At 44.5% G+C, this 18740-nt stretch overlaps 1 protein-coding gene across 4 annotated transcripts in view; it reads right to left on the bottom strand.

The window, feature by feature from the left end:
- Positions 1-18740, bottom strand: part of FYN (FYN proto-oncogene, Src family tyrosine kinase) — a 99311-nt gene that overhangs the window by 5660 nt on the left and 74911 nt on the right. For all 4 annotated transcript variants that reach the window (XM_011970614.1, XM_011970611.1, XM_011970612.1 and 1 more), the window contains one exon: positions 8520-8651. In XM_011970614.1, coding sequence (XP_011826004.1) covers positions 8520-8651 — 132 coding nt within the window. The remainder of the gene's footprint in view (positions 1-8519; positions 8652-18740) is intronic.

Here is an 18740-nt window from a genome sequence, read left to right as displayed (position 1 = left end):
CCTTTCTTTTGTTTTTGAAACGGAGTCTCGCTCTGTTGCCCAGGCTGGAGTACAATGGCACGATCTCAGCTCACTGCAACCTCCACCTCTCTGGTTCAAGCAATTCTCCTGCCTCAGCCTCCCGAATAGCTGGGATCCTTTTTCTCCTTTCTTAACAGAAAGAAGAGACAGAAACTTTATAAAACACAGTGTCTGGGCACATTTTAGGGAAACAACGTCATAGACAGTTTAGCCTTCCAGGTTTCCTAGTGGGAGCTGCAAGGGAGAGCATTTTTCAACAGGAGGGGAGGTCCTGGCTGGCCAGTGGTGTCTGACTGTGGGAAGAGCCACATTCCAGCAGTATGAGTGTCCCGTGGTTCCCACAGAGAGGAGGCTTGGGGCTGGGGAGCCAGCAAGCACAGAGGCCACTGTCCAATTTTGTTCCAATCCGCCCTTTGAGCCCCATGGGAGCAAGCAGCCCCTCCTGCTGTCTCTCTAGAATCACTCAGGAAAACAGGCCATTGTGGTGGGCCACTTTCATAGGGTACAACTGAACAGTATTCAATCCATAAAACACCTCCAGCACTTTGGGAAGCTGAGGCAGGCAGATTGCTTGAGCTCAGGAGTTCGAGACCAGCCTGGGCAACATGTTAAAACCCTGTCTGTCCAAAAGGACAAAAATTAGCTGGGCATGGTGGCCTGTACCTGTGGTCCCAGCTGTTCAGGAGGCTGAGGTGGAAGGATTGCTTGACCCCAGGAGGTTGAGGCTGCAGTAAGCTGAGATCATGCCACTGCGCTCCAGCCTGGGTGACAGAGCGAGACTAGTAAGTCCACTGTGTGGAGGTCTGCCTTTGAGTCCCTCTTTCCCAGCGCCTCCATGGAACACCTCCTGTCAACTTAGATTTAGGCTTTCAAACGTGGTCCCTGACGTAGCATCATTTCCAGTTGGTCTGCCCCAAACACTGTAACTGAGATTCTCTAGCCAAGAGGACTGTACTCACTTCCTGCCATTATGATTATATTATCCTTTCTAAATCATTTTGCTGGCTTCCTCCAGCAAACTCAGAGGTCAAGTTTCCAACTCTCACTTTCAAACTCTGACTCTGCAGGGTTGCCAACAGTGTCTATTCTTGTATGTGTGTGTTTTTTTCCCTTTTTGTTTAAACTTCCCTATTCCACTTCTTTGAGCTGTACATGAACTCCGTAGTCTTCCCTTTTTTCTTTTAGATTCTTTGAAATAAATTTTTTTTTAAGGGACAAGGTCTTGCTCTGTCACCCAGACTGGAGTGCAGTGGCATGATCATGGCTCACTGCAGCCTTGAACTCCTGGGCTCAAGCAATACTCCTCACACCTCAGTCTCCCAAGTAGCTAGGACTATAGGTATGCACCACCATGCCTGGCTGATTATTTTTTATTTTTTTGTAGAGATAGCATCTTGCCATGTTGCCCAGGCTGATCTTGAACTTCTGGCCTCAAGCGATCCTCCATGCTTCAGCCTCCCAAAGCACTGGAATTACAGCTGTGAGCCGCTATACCTGGTCTTCTTCTAGATTCCATAGGGAAGGAATAAAAATTACTTTCATTGGCAGAGCACTGAAATAGATGTCACTTCTTGACTTCTAATTTTGCCTCTTTTAGCAAGTGACTTGACTTCCCTTGAACTTAGCTCATCCATTTGTTAACAAAATACCTCAACATTCATTGTGCTTTCAGCTACTTGAAAAAATGTCTTTTATGAAAGAAGAGTGTTTGTGTTTTATAGCTTTCCATTTGTGCAGCTTCCCAATATGGATCTCAGATGGGCCATATCCGTACAATCAGGGATTTTAACTGTTATCTGTCCATGTTTGCATCTGGATTTGACTATGGGTTGCAAAACCTGGGTTTTTGTGCCATGTGAATAATTAAGCACTTTAACAATGGGAATGATGTTTAGGTTATCAGATATCCAAATTCCTTTTGCTAACTGAGCTGTCTGTTCAAAGGGAAATACACAACGTTGCGCATAAGGCCTTGGGTCTGAGGCTCCCCTTGCTTCTGTGCATAAACCCTGTGAAAAGGCCCTGTGTTTACACGTCTGTTGAGCAGGGCTGTGCTGGCGCTGGGAAGGAGGAGGGGTGTTAATGGTGCTTGCTCAGCATGAGCCTGCGCCATCGCATGTGCTTGTATTAACAGATTCTCATGTGTCCTTGCTATCGTACTGGTTAACAACCGTGACGCCGAGTTAGGTTTTAGTGTAGGATCACTGTGAAAATTCTGGGCAGAGGGAAGCTGATGGAAGAGTGCGGATGAGAATAAAGAACTTATCTTGAGAAGGTACAATAATGACTTGTTTTGTTTTTCTTTCCCCATCTTGCCAGATAACCTCAGGACAGCGGCTTTTATTCAGCCCATTGTATTAATACACACAGAAAGACAGCTACTCATGTAACTGAATACACAGGTATTTCTGTATTTGAAGTTGATAATATAGTATCACAGAGAACTCCTTTGTCCCAGAAAAAAAAAGGGAGTGAAAAAGAGAGGCAGGGTGCCCATGAGGAAGGCCCTGGAACTGCACCCCTGAGACCAAGGAGCACTTGGGGCTGGAACACAGGACTGGGGGCCGAAAGTCCCTCTCTGGCTGCCCTCTTCACACGCATTCTCTGCTGGTCTCCCTCCTCTTCTCACCCGACATGCTGGCCAAGGAAAACCTTGTAGGGGGAGGTGACAGCATGACCTCTGGGCATTCCAGGCAGGGTTCCCTCTCCGAGGGAACATCATGAGCTGTAGGAAAACCCCAGGGACTGTGGACGAGCCAGGGAGAGACAGTGCAGCCTCGGCTAAGATGAGAGCTTTCATTCGGCTTCCCAGTCTCCTCCTGGCTGGAGAGTCCTAACCCTTTCCTCTCCCATGAAAAATCTGCTCCTGTTGTTATCTTGAACACAGAGGAAAATGTATCTACGGTTCAGGTCTCTAAGGCGGAGGGAGGACCAGAGTGGCACTTGGAATCCTTTAAGGAAAGAGCCACCAGTTTCATTAATTTCCCTTACTTCTTCAGGTCATTATCAAGCAACTAGATGTATTCAAGAAAGTCACCTGTTGAATGATTTGAAAGTGCTTCCAATGAATAAGTGTGGTTTGCTTAAGAAAGTGTTCCTGGCCCGGCGTGGTGGCTCATGCCTGTAATCCCAGCACTTTGGGAGGCCAATGAGAATGGATCACCTGAGGTCAGGAGTTTGAGACCAACCTGGCCAACATGGCGAAACCCTAGCTCTACTAAAACTGCAAAAATTAGCCGGGCATGATGGCGGGTGCCTGTAATCCCAGCTTCTTGGGAGGCTGAGGCAGGAGAATCACTTGAACCTCGGAGGCAGAGGTTGCAATGAACTGAGATCACACCACTGCATTCCAGTCTGGGTGACAGAGCAAAACTTCATCCATCTCAAAAAAAAATAAAAAATAAAAAAATAAAAAAATTAAAAAAAAAATAAATAAATAAAGGGTTCCTGCTCTACCAGGTCCTGCCAAATCCACAAAACAGCTGTTCAGTTAAGAGCCAGGGCACAGAACGGCCAGGACACTTTGCCTAGAATAGTGTTGGAACATGATGTTTGAAATGATCACAGGGTCAACTTTCCAGAACAACTTTGAGGACAGAGGCTACCTTGTGGCTGGGAAAATATGTATCTATGTGTGAAGATAATGGAATACAGTTAAAAGGCTTTGCGGGCCACGGGCTAAAATTTAAAACCTTCTTTCAAAAACCTCATAGGTGAGTTCTTTTTTTTCTGTCTCATTCACTCATTTATTTGCTTATACTTACCGAGAGTCTACTATGGGGTGGACCCGTGCTGGGCCTTGGGAACCCATCAAAGGAACTCCCTTCTCTGAAGCTACTGAGAAATACAGACACACAAACAGGGGGCCCAACAGAAATACGCTAGGTGTCATGGAGGCAAGCAGAGGGAGCACCCCATTTGGTCTGGACATGGGGAAGGCTTTCCAAAGCAGATGATGTTCAGCTGGGCTTTGAAGGGTTCTCAGGCAGACAGAGGAGCCACAAAGAGAGGCTTGCATGTTCAAGAGAGATCTCTTGATGTGTCTTGGGTAACGTGTGAAGGATGGAAGACAGCAAGAGAGAAATCATGTCACATCATGTCACTCGCCTGCTCAAATCCCCTCACTTCCCATCTCACTAAGAGTAAAAGCAAAAATTCCAACCATGAGCTAGAAAGGCCTTATCTGATTTGCCCCTGGGGCTGCTGGGACCTCCTGCTCCTTCTGCTGCAGCCATGCTAGCCGCCTGTGGTTCTGGGGGGGGGTCTCTGCACTCTCCCCTTCCCCTGATGGAAGGCTCTGCTCCCAGATACCCACCTGGCTCGATTCTTGCTTCCTTCAGGTCTTTACTGACCAGTGAGGTGCTCCTTTGCCACTCTCCTCTCTCTCCCCTTCCCTGTTTTATTTTTCTCCCTAGCTGTTACTAGCTATATTTTGCTTCTTTATCTTTGTTTATTGTTTGTCTCCTCAAAGAAGAATGGAAGTCTATGAGGGCAGCAGCATTTGTCTGTTGCTTCACTGCTGTATTCCTGGTGCCTGCAACAGTACCTGGCATGTAGTAGGTACGCAATAAATATTTGTGGAATGACTGCAGAAAAATAGTTATAAAGAACTATGTAAAATTACGGTTTCTAGGATTTATCTGGAAGGCAAAGGGAAGCCGTGGACGTTTTTAACTAGCAGGGTGAGATAACCAGGTCTGTGTTTTCTGGGATACTAACTCTGCTGGCGACAATGGTAGAATGGTGGGTGGGTGGTGGGGAGGCGGGGAGAAACCGGAAGCAGAGAGGAAAAGAAGGATTTGAGAACGGTTTTAAAGGTGAAATGACAGGTAAAAATGCATAACTCTGATTTTATGCATCCACCCCAGAAAACTGCTTTTATTTAAGTGTTTTTATTTCTCATACACAACAATCCATCAGTATGAAATCAGTTCTAATCTTGAGGTAAAGAATGCTCCTGAACCCTTGCTTGCAGAAAAGCAAGCTAGCCTGCAATGCAGAGAATGCATTTTGGTCAGGCTGTTAGCAGGAAACTGATGGAGCTCTTCCTTGGAACTGCATCCATACTTGTTACACATCTTGAAAGCAACCTTCCTCATCTGGTAAGGTGATGTAACTTTTCTCCACCACCCCCCTGTTAATCTCAGCATCGTATTTCAGTATTTTTTTCTCCTTCGGCTTCAAGGTTCTCATTCAGTTTGAGACTGTCCTCTTCCCTTCCTTTTTGTCCATTCCTCTCACACAACTTGCCAATGTTCTATCATCTCCGCCTCCCTTTGCCCTTTATTTGGTCACACCTCACATACTCCAACATAAGTTCCTTCTGGGATTGGCACTTCTGGGCCTTCTTTCACGCTGGGCAAAGATGCCTGGAAAGCTTTTATAAAACCGATTTATAAGTCACCTCCTTCTCCTGCACCTCCATCTTCACCTACCAGCCAAAGGACCTTTCTTATGTGTCAAGGAAACAGCAGGCTCTTCTCAGGTATGGAAGACTCAGAAAAATGTACCACCATCTACTGTTCTCCAAAAAAGCATTACTTGAAAATATACTCTAGCCAGTCGAGACATGACTACTGCATCAAAATGCAGAATGGAAATCATGACGGACCGGGACTCGGAGTCTGTCCTGGGGTACTAGCAACAGGCACAAAGACACAACATGGGAAGTTAAGAAGTGAGCCCTCAGCGTACACTGACTGACTTGCCACACCAACAAATAGCAAGAATGCAGAGAGGAAGGTCCTTCTTTGTTTTCACAGTGACATCTGAAGGAAGCTTCGTGAAACCTCTTATTCCTTAGGAAATATTATCCTTCGTTAGGATAATAATCCTGTAACTGGAATCCCTCTGTAAAAGCTTCTCCCTCAAGGGGAGTTTTCTGTTGGATTCACAAACCCAATTAAACAGGATTATAGCTATGTTAAAAAACAAAACCCAGAAAGAACGCATGAGTAGGAACAGGCCGGGGGACAATTTTTTGTGGTTTTCTTTGAATGAGGACCAGCTCATGACACCCCCAATGAGGACACAGTTCCCTGGTCACCACTGCCAACCAGCGAGGCCCCAACGCAGGCTCTCGGCCACCTTTCCAGCCACATCTCCAGGTGTGTCCCTGCACGTGGCATCTTCTCAGATTCATCCTGTGATCCCTGGAACGGCCCTCCCAGGCCTACGTGCCTTCCCACGTGCCAGACCTTGGGATGCTTTCCCACTTTCTGGGTTTGAGGAAACCCTGCTTGCCTTCCAAGGTCTGGCTTACTTGCCTTCCTTACACAGCCCCCTCTCTCCAGCACTCCTCCAGAGCTAGAGGCAGTTCCCACAGCCCACTGCAGACCAGCACTTGCTCACAGCTCTCTCTGCAGGAGCCGCTGGAGTTAGTTCTCACTTCAGACTCCTCTGCCATCCTCACAGGACTCGGCATGAAGAGTCCCTCTCAGACCCGCTGTGTGTGGATACCTGGATCAGGTGTCCCTGACCCCATTATGAGAATGAAGACCTAGGCCCCATAGTAGGTAAAGCCAAGTAATCCATCCCTTCAGGATGACTCCCTCTAATAATAAACCAGGAATAAAGAAGGCTGGTTTCTCCCTGGATTTGATGCATATTTTATCTATCTGACTGTAATGCCCACGAACACAGGGGCTAAATGTATTTACTTGCCCACTGTGCTGACAATGCCTAGCCTGAGGCAGGTACTAATCAAGGCTTGCTGAGAGTATGAAGGTCTTATTTGCAGTATTTCCTGGATAGAGGAAAATGCCTGGCACAGTTCACAGTGACTGAAGCTACGCTGAATGAATGAATCCTGGTCTAAGAGTTAAAATGAGGCCATTTTCTTTATGCTAAAAGCAAACCTGACAAAAGGCTGCCTGAGAAACACGCACCTGCCTTCCTTCTCCCAGGCTCCCCCCACCGCCGCTCCAGCCCTTTGTCTTGGTTTCTGTGTGAGATTCTGAGTAACAAAAAGCTGCTTTGTATTTACTGCAAGGGAAGGCTTCACAGCAACGCAAACAACATTAACCTTTCCTCCCTGACTGCATTTAACACACAGGGTGACTATAAACCTGGGGGGATCAGGAAGAAATCAGCTCAAAATTCAGACAAGAAATAAAGAAGAGACGCCTGCACATCTTCACCGTCCCAAGACCCACACATGTCCCCCTTTGAGAAGCGATTCAGAAACACCCACGCTATGCTCCATCCCCCAGGGCAGCCCTTTCTTCTGTGCTGGTTGGCGATTCCTGGAGTGTCTGCCCGTGTGTGCAAGCCGGCAGCAGCAGTCACTGCAGCATCAATAAAACTGACTTACACCCGCATCTCTAAACGCCCAGTGCCGGCACTTCAGAGACCGGGAATTTGTCAATTTTGCCTCCATGTCAACCTGGCTCTCCTAGGAGTCTCAAGGCTACACCAACCCAGAACGAGATTATCTTGATGCGCCCCTCTCTGTGTTCTCTGAAGATGACCAGAAACAATCATAAAAAAGGAACAAAGGGATTAGAAATTAATCTGCCTTCGCTGGCTCCTCTGACTGCAAAGATATGATTACAAACCCAGAATTTGCAGGAGACCTAAATTCCTCATTAATCTTCACTATCGTTTCTATCACTGTTTTTTTTTTTCTTGTTTGTTTTTTTCCTTTAAGCTCCTTTCTTAGGCAGAGAATGAGGGGGAGCTATGTTCTCTCTTCACTCAGCAGTAACTGAAAAATACGTCCTTAACATTTCAAAAAAGCAGATCGTCCCTGTGCTGTAACCACTAAAGCGTGGAGGTGAAATGGCATGGGTGTCCTTTATGTCACCATCTGTCGACGTTCATCAATTTAAGCATGGATAACCCAAACTCGTGCTTCCTTTGGAAAGCATCAGTCTGATAATCCAGAAACATTCCAGAGTCTAAGAATTTCCGATTTCTTTACATTAGACTTGCTTTGCTATCACATGTTTTGACTGTTCAGCAACAGGCAGCGAGTGGCTCTAAATTGCACTTCGCATGTGCCTCTGCTCTCTTTGGCCATCTGGAGCTGGGTCCTGCGGAGAGAACAGGTCCTGGCATGTTCCTCCCAGGCTCACTCCATGGGTCAGTGCTACAGTGTAATCAAAAAGCAGTGGGGCTTTTCTCCTTCTCTTTCCCAGACATGTCTGCAAACTCCATTTGGGCAGAGGCACTGCCAGTGACATTTCTGCTCTGGGAACCACAGACACATACTCCTACTGAGACAGGAGGGATTCTATGAACTGGAAGGGGACTGAAGCATTTAGACCAGCTGCTACTTACATTAATCCTGACACACAGTTCATGGTGGCTGCTTGTCTACATACATGGTGGCTCCCAGTTCTGCTTTTCTCTGGCTGAATACCTGGCCGTGTTCTTCAAACTCAAGCTCAGCAGAAAGCTGAGGATGGGGCTTAGAAAGCAAAGTGGATGAAGTTTCCCCAAATGGTGTCAAAAAAGCCTCCAATCCCAGGCCCACGTCTGCGAGGCTCTGCTCTTACCTGGGTATGGCACTCTTCCTTTGGTGACCAGCTCTGTGAGTAAGATTCCAAAAGACCACACGTCAGACTTGATTGTGAACCTCCCGTACAGGGCTGCCTCGGGGGCCGTCCACTTGATGGGGAATTTTGCACCTGCAGAATGAACACCTGGTTATTCATCAGGCAGAGGGTGCTGCACTGGGCATGGGGTGTGCGAGGGAAAGGCACGTGCAAACTACTTTCATGAGAGCAGGTTTAGAGGGGAGAACAGAAAGGAGGTGAAGCAGGAATGGGCTGGGATTGGGAAGATGTAGGGTCTGGTCTTGGCTGTGTGACCCTAAGGAATCCAGCTCAAAGCACCTTAATACCTCAATAAAGGGGGGAAGAAGCCCTGGTTTCTTGTGATTTAGGAAACTTATATATGTATATTTAACTTTGAAATAATGCTATGTTTTAATACACACAGACAGGATTTAGTCATAATGCTGCTCTCATGAGTCCTCTGGTATGTAAGATAGTGTGGTCTCACCAGGTACACAAAACCAGATGAAAACACAGAGCGGCTCCCAGGGTGGGGACAACCGGATGCAGCCCATGTGTTCTGCTGAAATGGGTTAGATTTCCCAAAGGCCTCCCACACCCACAGCAGGGAAAGGAATCTGCCTCCAGCTCCTTCTCTCTCCACATTTGCTGTCTTTCCTCCATTCTTTCTCCCTGTAGTGGCCATCTTTACTCCTGGGATACTTTTTTCTTCTATACTGTAAGATCACTTTCTTACCACCTTTTCTTCCACCATCCAGAAAGAGTACTATTTAATGTTTGTTTTTTAAAGAGCAGTTTTGCCTCCATGACTGTCTTTTGAGTCTCTGACTTTTCAAGACCAAGGTGCAAATTCATGTCAGTCAGTGGAGTAATTTTTATTCAAAAATTTAACTGATCATTAAAATAATCTTCTCTCTAAACCAAAAGGAAGGGTGTGGTCCACCTTGCTTTCTACAAGCTTGATGTGTGTGCAGGGAATTAAAAGGGATTCAGGCCAGGTGCAGTGGCTCACGCCTGTAATGCCGGCACCTTAGGAGGCAGAGGCGGGCCAATCATTTGAGGTCAGGAGTTCGAGACCAGCCTGGCCAACATGGTGAACAACCTTGTCTCTACTAAAAATGCAAAAATTAGCCAGGTGTGGTGGCACGAGCCTGTAGTCCCAGCTACCCAGGAAGCTGAGGCAGGAGAATCACTTGAACCCCGGAGGCAGAGGTTGAAGTGAACCGAGATCACGCCACTGCACTCCAGCCTAGGTGACAGAGCAACAGTCTGTCTCAGAAAAAAATAAAATAAAATAAAATAAAAGGGATTTAGCAGCTTGTGCTCTCAAACATTTATAAAGCAGTTATAAAGCAGTTCCAGGTATTTTACTGAACAAACTAAAAGAAAAACACAAGGAATTTTTATTACTTATGGAAACACAACTACATGTTTAAAGCATGTTCATTCTACTTAAGGAGCTCCTAAAAATCATACAAAGGCTGACAAAATCAGAATGTTTCATAGAATCTTCTATAAAAAGTCACTATGTACAAAAGTGGCAGATGATTAAAATATTTAAATTGGCACAGTTTTAATAGCCAGAGGTATGATAAATTACAGCAATTAGATTTTTGTCTTAAATATAGCATATGATAACATCTTTAGTAAATCTACCCTGGCATTTTCAGGCAATATAATTTTCCTCTCCATCTCTCATGTGTCTGTGTGAAATGAAATGAAAAAAAAAAAATCCTACTATTTCATTATGAGGCATCTCACATTAACACTGGAGCAGAAAAGTTATTCTATAGTTTTCCTTTTATGCATAGAGTTATTTTTAATTAGTTATGTTTCTCAGGCATAATTATTTATATCTTTCCTTACGTGCTAGATGATTCCACATAAGACCTGGTATTCTCTGAATAGTCGTTTTGTTTTTAAAGTTTCTTTCAAAGCATTCTTCTCACACTTCCTATCCTTGAGTATTCTGTTCACGCAGCTTTGGACTCTGAGCCACTGGGATTAATGTGATAGATTTTCTTCAGTGTTGAGAGCAGACTGTGCCCTGGACCAAACCTCAGCTGGAGTTCTCTTACTTCAGAGAATTAAAGGTATACTACATTCATTCCTATTTAAACCATCTCTTGAGCCAAATGGCTTGGAAATCTCTGACCGTCTCTGAAGTAAATGGAACATTTTTCTCTGCTGTGCAGACAAATCCTGTAAATAAAATGACAACCAAAGGAGTTGTTTTTCCCCTTCTTTGAATCACTCGACATTGGTGAAGGTGTGTGTGTTGCTGAAAGTGACTATTTAAAATTTGGATACAGTCATGTTAGATTTTCCAAGTGATTTCAAAATTTCAGATTAAATTATCAGCCAGTTGCATTAGTCCGCTGTATTATTTTCTCATTGTATAATCTACAATAAGGATTATAATATATAAACCTTCAAAAAATGTTAAAACAAAGGCTGCAAAATGTAAGGAATCTTTGAAAGGAAGTCATTTGTAGATATGTGGGCTGACTACTAAGCTTACTTAAATTTGTTTTGTATTAATTTTCTTTCTAAGACAAGCAATATATTTATACCAAACAATGTATTTATAATGTATTTGGAGGAATAAAAAATAATGTATTTGTCCAACTTCTCCTGCTTCTTCTCTGTCTTAAAATAACCGTCACTTTAGACAAAATAAGCTTCTTTATAGATAACTCATTTTCCTTTTCAAGGAAGACAAAAGGTTAAATCAAAGCAGCAATAAGGTATTAATGATTAACTGCAGTTTCTACTGAAAAGAGCTAATCCCTGCTTCCTCTTCCACACATCTCATTACTTCTGTTTCCCCTTATCCTGGCTTCCCATCTCCTGAGGGTACAAAGCTATTGGCCCTAAAATGCAGCTGTAAATGTGGAGGAGTTAACTGGGGATTTTTGGCAGGTGTCTTTACAACTAACCGTGCAGGTTGCACAGTGTAAAACCCCAGCCTATGAAAACAGCATCCCTAAGGTTGTGTAGTACATAACCTATACAATCCCACAGGGTCCCTGCTGCAGGGCTGCTGCAGCGGGCTCCGTAAGTTAGGAGACTTCAGACACCCTGAAGGAAGGATCTCCTGGGTGTAAATGTCTTTCCCTTGAAAGTAAAGTTCTGACAGGCAAAAAGTCAGAATCAAAGTGGTCTTCTAAATAGTATGGACTTACAGAACAATGGAGAAAACATCAGAACTGCAATGCAGTTAACTTGGTATTGTTATGTAACTAGCTGATTCACTCTTTGAAATTCTTCTGCTTGGGAGCACGATTTAGATATGAAAACAGTTTTCTCCCCTTCGCATTTTATTTAGAGGGAACAGAGCAAACTATACAGGTAATGATCATCTATGTCACTGTTATCTTGAGCTTTACTGTAACACTTAGTGTGTCTGTTCCATGTTTACATGAATTCAAAAAAAGAAGTGACCACTCTGTCATTTCTTACTGAATTAGCTTAACAGTTTAGGATTCTTTAGGATTCTTTTAAGCCAATACACAAAGGCCATAATATGTGTGCGTGTGTGTGTGGTGTGTGCACTTGGAAGCATCTTTTCCACTGAATGTTTTCCAGGTACTATTTGCAAATATTACCAAACTCCCAAGCCATTGCTGAAACCTTGACTTGTCATGGTGAAAACTTGACAACCTGGTGTTGTCACTGGGGCCCATGTCCTAGAACTTCCAGGTAAGAGGATCTATGTACCTTAGTCATTTAACTCCCAGGAACATATATAAGACCAGTTAGCCTTAGGCTGAATCATTCCTGTGATGAATAAATATATCGATATTTTAAATGACTTCTGATATACAGCTCAATCCTATTTCTCTGAATTCTGTTGAGAAACAAAATGAGTGGTCACAAACTCTGTGTAACATCAGGGGTCTTATTCACTCCCGTGGTTCCAACGACTATCTTGAACCCAATGATGCCTGCATTTGTATCACCAGATGGGACCTCTCTCTTGAGTCCCCGACTTGTATAACCAGTTTCCCTCTCAATTGTCTCTCCATCATCACAATGGAGTTCTCTCTAATGGATGTCTCTCCATCATCACAATGGAGAGACAATTGAGAAGGAAATTGGTTATACAAGTCAGCGCCCCTCATATGCAACATCCAGAATTTATCTTCCCCACAATTTGGCTTCTCAATCCTTGGTGACTTTGTAAACCACCCAGTTGGTGATAACAGAATCCTGAGAATCATCCTCGCCTGGACACTCTATTTTTCATTATTGTGCACTCGGATCCCAGCACAGGGCCTGCCTATTGAAGGAGGTCAATATATCTTTACTGAATGATCTCTGTGCCCTCCTGCTTTGTCCGTGCCCGTGTCAGGTCCATTACATCCTGACCATTTCATACTCTTGAATTCACTACCCTTCCTCTAGTCCTCACTTGCTCAGCATGCCCACCCTGGGTTTCTACAGTAGCCTTCTAATATAATCCACATGCATAATCTGGTACCTACCTACTTCCCCAGCTGCTTCTTATCATCCCAGATGTGTTCTCCTCTGCTCCCCGCCTCTCTCCTCTACAACCTCTCCACTGCCCTTCTTTGACTGCTTTGCAAATGCCAGGCTCCTACCTGCTTCAGGGACAGGCTATTTCCTTTGTCAAAAGTCCTTACCCCATTGCTAATTCTTACTCCTCTTTTGCTCCTAGCCAAAGTGTTACTTGCACAGGGAACCTTTGCCTGATCACTAAAGACTGGGGTAGGTTTCCTACTTCTATGCTGCCAGAGCACCTCCCTCTTTGTAGTTGTCACTATTTTTTTTCAGTAAATATTGCCTAATGAAGCTGTTATTATTAAAGTGCAATGAATGCATGAATTGTCTGAAGGCTGTCTCTGTCCACAGATACATACTGTGCTTGAGTTCTGGAGCATGTCTTCCCGGATGGCCAGCACATCTCCAGTACTGAGTACAGTGTCTGGTGCAGAGAAAGCACTTGATAAACAGGTGCTGAATGAATGAATGAGTAGCTGGACAGCCCTTCCCTTTTTGGCTGAATAACCACAATTCCTTACAGAGCATATTATCAGTTCCCTGCCCTCTGGTGAGTCCTCTACTTGTCCTTGGTGACAGCACCAGGGTCACTGTCTGGATGCCCTTTTAAGAGTCTAACAATTGCGAATTGAAATGGAAAAGCAATAGCCACACACTAATGAAACTTAAAACACCTGGAGAACCCTGCATTTTCACTGCCAAAGGAAGTGTGTTCAGATCCCCTTTGGGTCGGAGTGAATGTATCTGAGTGAGGGAGCCCCACATTTTATTCTCTGAGGACAAGGGGGCCTAGTTCACTGGGGCTGCAGCTGGGGATGGGGGTGGTTAGTTACATCAGCAGAAAGACAAGGTGGCAAGGGGCCTTGGGAGAGTTGACAGTGAAACAAAGTGGAAAATCCTTAATAGACTGGATTAAGAATAAATTCTTAATAGACTGGGATGAATGCAAGTGACTAGACATCAACCATTTCGACCTCACTGAGCCCTGGTCTTCCTCATTTAAAGTAAAGTTAATAATCATCCATGCTTCAGGCAAGAGAAAGGAGAGGGCTGTGGATTTATTCAGTTATCAAAGTTTGTCCACAGAAATAACACAAACACCCACCACTGCTGGGCTGGCTTGTTCTCTCTTTTTCCTACCACCAGTATTTCTGGAGTGTTCCCCAGTGCCCGGCACTGCACTTGGTACCAGGAGGATGAAAGTGAATGCAGTCTCTGGCAGTCATGGAGCTAGAAGCTTAGTTTGAGGGAGATAAAATAAATGAATGGCTTTTACATATGTCAACTACAATAAAGTGCTATGGAGAATAATAAGACGGAGTACAAGGACAGATTTTGTGGGACTCTGTAAGCTGCACTAGGATTCTGGATTCCATCCTAAGCGCAGAAAGTCACTGGGCTGTGAGCAGAAGTGCGATGACTTCCCATATCATTCTTTTCCCTTGTCTTTTAAAACATGGAGGATAACACATCATTACCTTGAGAATGATTTATGATGAGACAGAATGGGAAAAGTGTTTTGACTTTTCAAAACTCTTCAAAAGCATCATGACATTTCAAGGCCCATGGGTGTCTATCAGCAATTAGCAATTGGGTAGATGATGCTTCCATTGTCACTTCTGTCATGTTTACTTAACGAGTGGCTCTGGGTGCATTTGTACTATTTTAGCACACTTCTCACATTTGAATAATACCAATAATCTTGGTAACAAAGCAGTAAAACTTAGCATAATCCAACCTGCAAAGCTCAAACATTTATATGAGAAATGCATGAATTATTTTTCTGAGTTTATTCTTCCCCATGTTCTTCCTTTCTTTCCAAGCATTTTGCTTGTCTCCCCTGTGGGCTCTTCTTGCTTGGATTTACTCAAGTAAGCTTCCTGCCTCTCCTGAGTAGCTAGGACTATAGGTGTGCACCACCATGCCTGGCTAATTTTTACTTTACTTTAATTATTATTATTATTATTTTTTTGAGACAGAGTCTCGCTCTGTTGCCCAGGCTGGAGTGCAGTGGTGCGATCTCAACTCACTGCAACCTCCACCTCACAGATACAAGCAATTCACCTGTCTCAGCTTCCTGAGTAGCTGGGACTATAGGTGCACACCACCATGCCCGGCTAAGTTTTGTACTTTTAGTAGAGATGGGGTTTCACCATATTGGTCAGGCTAGTCTCGAACTCCGTGACCTCAGGTGATCCACCCACCTTGGCCTCCCAAAGTGCTGGAATTACAGGCATGAGCCACTGCGCCCAGTCTAATTTTATGTTTTGTAGAGATGGGATCTTGCTATGTTGCCCGGGCTAGTCCTGAACTCCTGGGCTCAAGGGGTCGTCCTGCCTTGGTCTTCCAAAGTGCTGGGACTACGGGTGTGAGCCACCGTGCCTGACCTAACTTGGTTCTTGCTACCCCAAACACAATTAATCTAGTTCAGTTTGCTTTACTATAACCTGTGTCCTGAACTTAGCATGCTCACACTTGTTTCTTTTACATTGGCTTTGGAAATGCTCTCTTTCCCTTCACCTGCTTAGCTAAAGCCTACTCAGCTCCAGTCCCACCTCCTTCATGAAATCATCTGTGATTACTCCAGCCTTCACTAATCTCTCCAATGCACCTAGCGCCTAGTGCTAGAAACAACAGTTTAATGCTTGATAATAGCAGCTACCACAATAGCTAAACATACACTGAACGCTTGCTAAGAGTCAGGCATGCAAAGCACTGTGCACATGAGGTGGATACCAGGAATAGTCTTGTTCTACAGATGAGAAAATGGAACATAGACAGGAAAGGAATGTGCCAAACAAAGAACACATGTAGATGGCAGAACTGGGATTTGAACCAAAGGCGCCAGAGCCTGACTGCATAAACGCTATACACTGTTCCACCATGTCCGTGTCTCCTCTGTGTCCTTTTACTAGATCTTTCATAAGTTATTTAAAAAATCTCCTTCAATAGAATGCAAATCCACTGAGGTTGGAGACACATATTTCTTCATAGCAACTTGCCTAAGGCTGGTTAAACAGCAATAAATGCTCTAACTAGCTAAAGGGTCCAGCCAGGCAGTAAGTTATCTGACACCCTGACGGTCAAAGTCATTCTTTTCCTTTACACAGACTTAATCAAACTAAACACAAAGAGTAACAATAGAGTGGTGTAATAAACTAATAATTTTCTTCACTCTTAAAAGTTATAGGAATAAAATCTTCCTTTCATACGACAGCACAGCCTGACTGATGCTCTCAGTTTTTCAGTGCCAACAGGATGACTGCCCAAAGTCATTATGTCAGGATGGCCCATCCCAAGCCCCAGACCACATTCCAGTTAATGAAGTCCCTCTATCCCTAGTGGCCAGGTAATCTGTTTTTCACTTCTGCCTCAAATAGAAACAGTCTTACTTGACTCAGTTACTTCCTGTTCTTTATGTGTTTTCATACATTAAGATGATGGCACAGGCATTTCAAATGCTCCAGTGAAGACTGCAGATACTTTTGCTGCCAAATCACCTCCTGCAGTAAGAGTACATAAGCCGGTCAGGAAACGAGGAGTGGATGCTCTTCAGTGACAATGCAAAGCAGTCCCACTGTGGGCTGAGCTGGGATTGAGTAGTCACTTGTGGAAGGACCAGTATGATCACTTAGGAAAGGAGCTTCCGAGTCAGGCATCCCTGTGCTTGCACACTGGATTTGCTGGTTGATCATTTAAAATGTCCCTAAGTCTCAGTTTCCTTGTCTGTAAACTGGGGATGATAACCTCCTAAGGTTGTGGTGAGAAGAATCGTTGATGTAAAAGGCTCAGCACAGCATCTGGCACCTGGTAATAGCTAAATAAATGCCAGCTGTTATTTTATTCAGATAGTAAAGGCCTAAAGTCACTGAGTTGCACTGGCAAATGCCATCAGCAATGCCAAAGCTCTCCAAACATCAGAAGAGGAAAAGAAGATAAAAAAAAAACCCTCATCAAAACCCTCATCAACCAATCAATGAGAATCTTCCGAGGGTCCACGATGTCCCCAGCACCCTGTGAGGCGCTCCTGGGAAAACCAAGCACAGGTGGCCTCCACCCTTGGGGTTTCTAGGCAGCCAGGGAGACAGAGCTCACAGGCAAATCCAACAGATAATTAAATGGTGGCACTGCCTTTAGGAAGAAGAGGGCTCAGCAGAGAGAGGAAAAGAGAACATGAGCAGGAGATGAGGGCTTCAGGGAGAGGTAGCCGCACTGAAATGATGCATGACCCATGGCTTTCCCTGCGGCAGGGAGGGTCAGGGCAGGGGCCAGGACAGACCTGGGTGGGCCCAGCTCACATCACTGGAGAGCTGAACTGCCAAATCTCTCTCTCTTTTATTTTTCCTGGTGACCAGGCCATCCATAGTCTCAGAGAATATCCCCTCTGGCTAAAAAACTAGGTCAAGGTGGAGAAGGTGAAGTCAGTATTGAATAAAAGAAGCCAAATCCTTCCTACAGAGAATCTGAGCTGTGCCCTAACAGCATTTTCAAGGAGGAAACCCATTACTTTCAACAACAGACACTGCTTTTCTGAACCAAAGAGCCACCCAGAGCCCTTTTTAATTATAAAGCCACTAACTCTGAAAATTATTATATCCAATATTTAATAGTATGCAATACTTCAACTTGAAAGTTACTCTGGGTAATAAAAGAAAAGAAATCACAAACAATGCCAATAACAGAAATTTGGTTTACAGGAGGGAGAGGTGACGAGGCGGTACCAGGACAGGATATCCTGTGAAAGAAGCAAAATCAAAGCTGACCTGACCTGGAACTTTGTGGTTACTTAAACAAAACAATGATTTCAAACCCAATGAAACTTGGCAAAGCAAAACTCAGAATTTTCACACTAGGCCAAGGGAATGACTTTCAGATTTCCCAAATGCTTCTGAAGTCATACAACTGGGTGTTTTCCAGTTATCTCTGGTGACGCATTCTGCTGAAACTTCTACTTCAAGTTCATAAGGTTTTAGCATCATGCTTTAAAAAAAAAAAAGAAAAGTAAATGTTACAATGGGTTAAGATTATATTCCATCTGCAATTTCGAAATGTTGAGCAAGGAGTTTGAGAAGGAGGGAGGTTGGGAGGAAGGAGGAATTCTGTCCCACCAGGGGTGCGAGTGGAGAAGGGACAAGTTAGGCCGAGGAGGACAAGAACCAAGGAGTGGAAGGTGGGCCTGAACATACTGCAAAGATAAGGCTGATTAACTAGGCACAGATCCAAAGTCTAACTGAGTGGAATCCATGGAAAGAATATTCAGGCTGATTGGGCTGAGCAAAGTTCCAAGAGAGCCCAGAGTTCAAGACTGGACAGAGAAGAGATAGAAGGTCTATCAGTGGGTAATAAAAATCGAACCCAGGACAACCAGAGGACAGAGGGGAGTAGACTCATCTACCAGGGAGAATGCAAGGGCTAGGCTGGACTCTAGGTATTAATCCTGGGGTTTTGCAGTTGGGGAAGGATAGGCAGGATAAATTGTGGAAGGGCATTTGATCCAGACGTGGAGGCTACCAGAAGGTAAACTGTGACATTCCTTCCAAATATCCCTAGAGGAGCCAGGAAGTAAAGGGAGGAAATTCTGGGCTGCTTGTCATTCTCCATCACCTCCCTTGCAATGGTGACCAATGACAAACCCACTCTAACTCACGGGGGCAATGCAAAAGTAGAGAATAAAAT

The sequence above is a fragment of the Mandrillus leucophaeus genome, unplaced genomic scaffold (assembly GCF_000951045.1).
Source record: "Mandrillus leucophaeus isolate KB7577 unplaced genomic scaffold, Mleu.le_1.0 Scaffold96, whole genome shotgun sequence".
Taxonomy (NCBI): domain Eukaryota; kingdom Metazoa; phylum Chordata; class Mammalia; order Primates; family Cercopithecidae; genus Mandrillus; species Mandrillus leucophaeus.
Note: the sequence above shows the minus strand (reverse complement) of the source record. Positions and strands in the feature narration are given on the sequence as shown.